The 2,312-nt window shown below is 53.3% G+C and overlaps 1 protein-coding gene across 1 annotated transcript; it reads right to left on the bottom strand.

The window, feature by feature from the left end:
• Positions 1-1,097: 1,097 nt before the first annotated feature.
• SOX18 (SRY-box 18) lies at positions 1,098-1,975 on the bottom strand (the record flags this gene model as incomplete). Its single annotated transcript, XM_015827360.1, has 1 exon — positions 1,098-1,975. A coding segment is annotated over one exon (878 nt), but the record flags the coding sequence as incomplete, so codon positions are not given.
• Between the last annotated feature and the right edge of the window lie 337 nt (positions 1,976-2,312).

Here is a 2,312-nt window from a genome sequence, read left to right as displayed (position 1 = left end):
GTTGAGATCAGAATCTTCGCTGTTAAACAAAGGCAGTGAGTCAAGCCCAATTTTACAATTTTTTCCCACCGCTGCTGTTAAGCAAATCACGGTCGTTGCTAAGCGAATCGGGTGGTCGTTAAGCAAATCCCATTGATTTTGCTAGTCAGAAATTGGCGGGAAGATCACAAGCAGCGATCAGGTGATCCCGGGATGCTGCAACTGTCGTAAAAGACGGTTGCCAAGCGCCCAAATTGCGATCACGTGACTGTGGGGACTGCTACGACGGTTGTAACTGCGAGGACCAGCCGCGAGTCACTTTTTCTCAGTGCCGTTGTAATGGTCACTAAAAGAATGGATGTAAGCTGAGGACTACCTGTACAGCTGCATTCCAGTCTCCTCTCCAATTAATACTACCGTGTTTCCCTGAAAAATAAGACCGGGCCTTATATTAATTTTTGCTCCAAAAGACGCATTAGGCCTTATTTTTCCGGTTAGGGCTTATATTTGGGGAAATACGGCACTAAATGCGTCAGTTCTGGCTCAGGGGTAGGCAACCTTGGCTCTTTTATGACTCGTGGACTTCAACTCCCAGAATTCCTGAGCCAGCCATGCTGAGGGAAAAGGGAGAAGTTTCCAAGCTGAGCCATGCTGGCTCAGGAATTCTGGGAGTTGAAGTCCACGAGTCATGAGGGGGCCATAGTTCCCCCATGCTGGCTCAGGAATTCTGGGAGTTGAAGTCCACGAGTCATGAGGGGACCATAGTTCCCCCATGCTGGTTCAGGAATTCTGGGAGTTGAAGTCCACGAGTCATAAAAGAGCCAAGGTTGCCTACCCCTGGTCTGGCTCATGATCCTAATTGGGGCTTATTTTTGGGGTGGTGCTCATATTACGAGCATCCTGAAAAATCATGCTAGGTCTTATTTTCCCGGTTAAGTCTCATTTTCGGGAAAACACGGTAGATTCACTGTCATAGCTTTGCCCAAGGAATCCTGGGAAACCGAACGGGAAGCGTGCCGAGCAGGCCAATCCAACTCGAATTTCCCAGCATCCTAGAGAAGAGATGACAGCGGCCCCATTTTGGGGGGCTGCCCCAAACCTCTCCCTAAATGAAACGTTTACCCAGTGATACAAGCGCTGTAATAAACAGCGCTGCTGGCATCGGACAAGGCTGAGATCAGGCTGTTGTCCTCACAGCTCCGGGGAGTCACTTTGGACACGGAAACATGATAGGCGAAACCGGACGGATCCGGACGAGTCCTGCTCATATTCAAATACTGGTCAAACTCGTTGCGGTCCACTTCTGTCCACAGCTCGTGGGGGTTCAAGTGCTCCACGCCCTCCAGCTGGTGGGACTCAGGAGGAGGGGACAGTTGGCCCAGGTGGGCCGACAGCCCGTTGGCGGCTCCCGCGGCACAGATCTGGTTGTAGTACATCCCAGACAGCTGGGGAGTCCTCATGGCTTCGGCCAGGTGGGAGGGTGGGTTGGGAGGGTACCCCATGACCATGTTCCTCCCCAGGTTTTTCTCCGGGGAAAACTCCATCGGCGGTGGAGGAGGAGGAGGAGGAGCAGGGTGGTGGTAACCTCGAAAGGACATGACGTTGCAGTCGTCCTGCATGTGGGGCGGGAAAAAGGCGGGCTCCGCCTGTTCGAGGACGTCCAGAGGGGACATTTCGGGAGTCGGCAGGCCGTAGTTCTCCATCTCTGACCCCATCGAGCGCAGTTCTCGGAAGTGGTTCAGTGGGGGAGGCTGGGAGTGGCCGAGGCCGCCGGCGCCGGTGCTGCGGTGGCCCATGGCAAAATTCTCGCCGCAGGACTGGGGCAAGTTGTGGAGAAGGATGCTCGGTTCCATCCTCTTGATTTTCTTGGCCTGCTTCTTCCGGCGGGGACGGTACTTGTAATTGGGGTGGTCCTGCAGATGCTGGATCCTCAGCCTCTCGGCCTCCTCCACGAAGGGGCGCTTGTCGGTGGCGCTCAAGGCTTTCCACGCCTGGCCTGGGAGTCCGAAAGAGAAGAGAGAGGGCGTGGTAAAACATGCGAGGAACGGTTGCAGGGATTGGGTATGTTTAGTTTAATGAAAAGAAGGACCAGGGGGCACATGATAGCTCTCTCCCAATATTTGAGGGGCTGCCACAAAGAAAAGGGAGTCAAGCTGTTCTCCAAAGCACCTGAAGGCAGGACAAGAAATGGAAACTAACCAAGGAGAGAAACAACCTGGAACTAAGGAGAAATTTCCTGACAGTTGTGGACAATTTATAAGAGGAACAGCTTGCCTGCAGAAGTTGTAGGTGCTCCATTGCTGGAGGTTTTTAAGAAGAGACTGGACAGCCAC

This window comes from Protobothrops mucrosquamatus, unplaced genomic scaffold (assembly GCF_001527695.2).
Source record: "Protobothrops mucrosquamatus isolate PMUCROS unplaced genomic scaffold, P.Mucros_1.0 scaffold3645, whole genome shotgun sequence".
Lineage (NCBI taxonomy): Eukaryota > Metazoa > Chordata > Lepidosauria > Squamata > Viperidae > Protobothrops > Protobothrops mucrosquamatus.
Note: the sequence above shows the minus strand (reverse complement) of the source record. Positions and strands in the feature narration are given on the sequence as shown.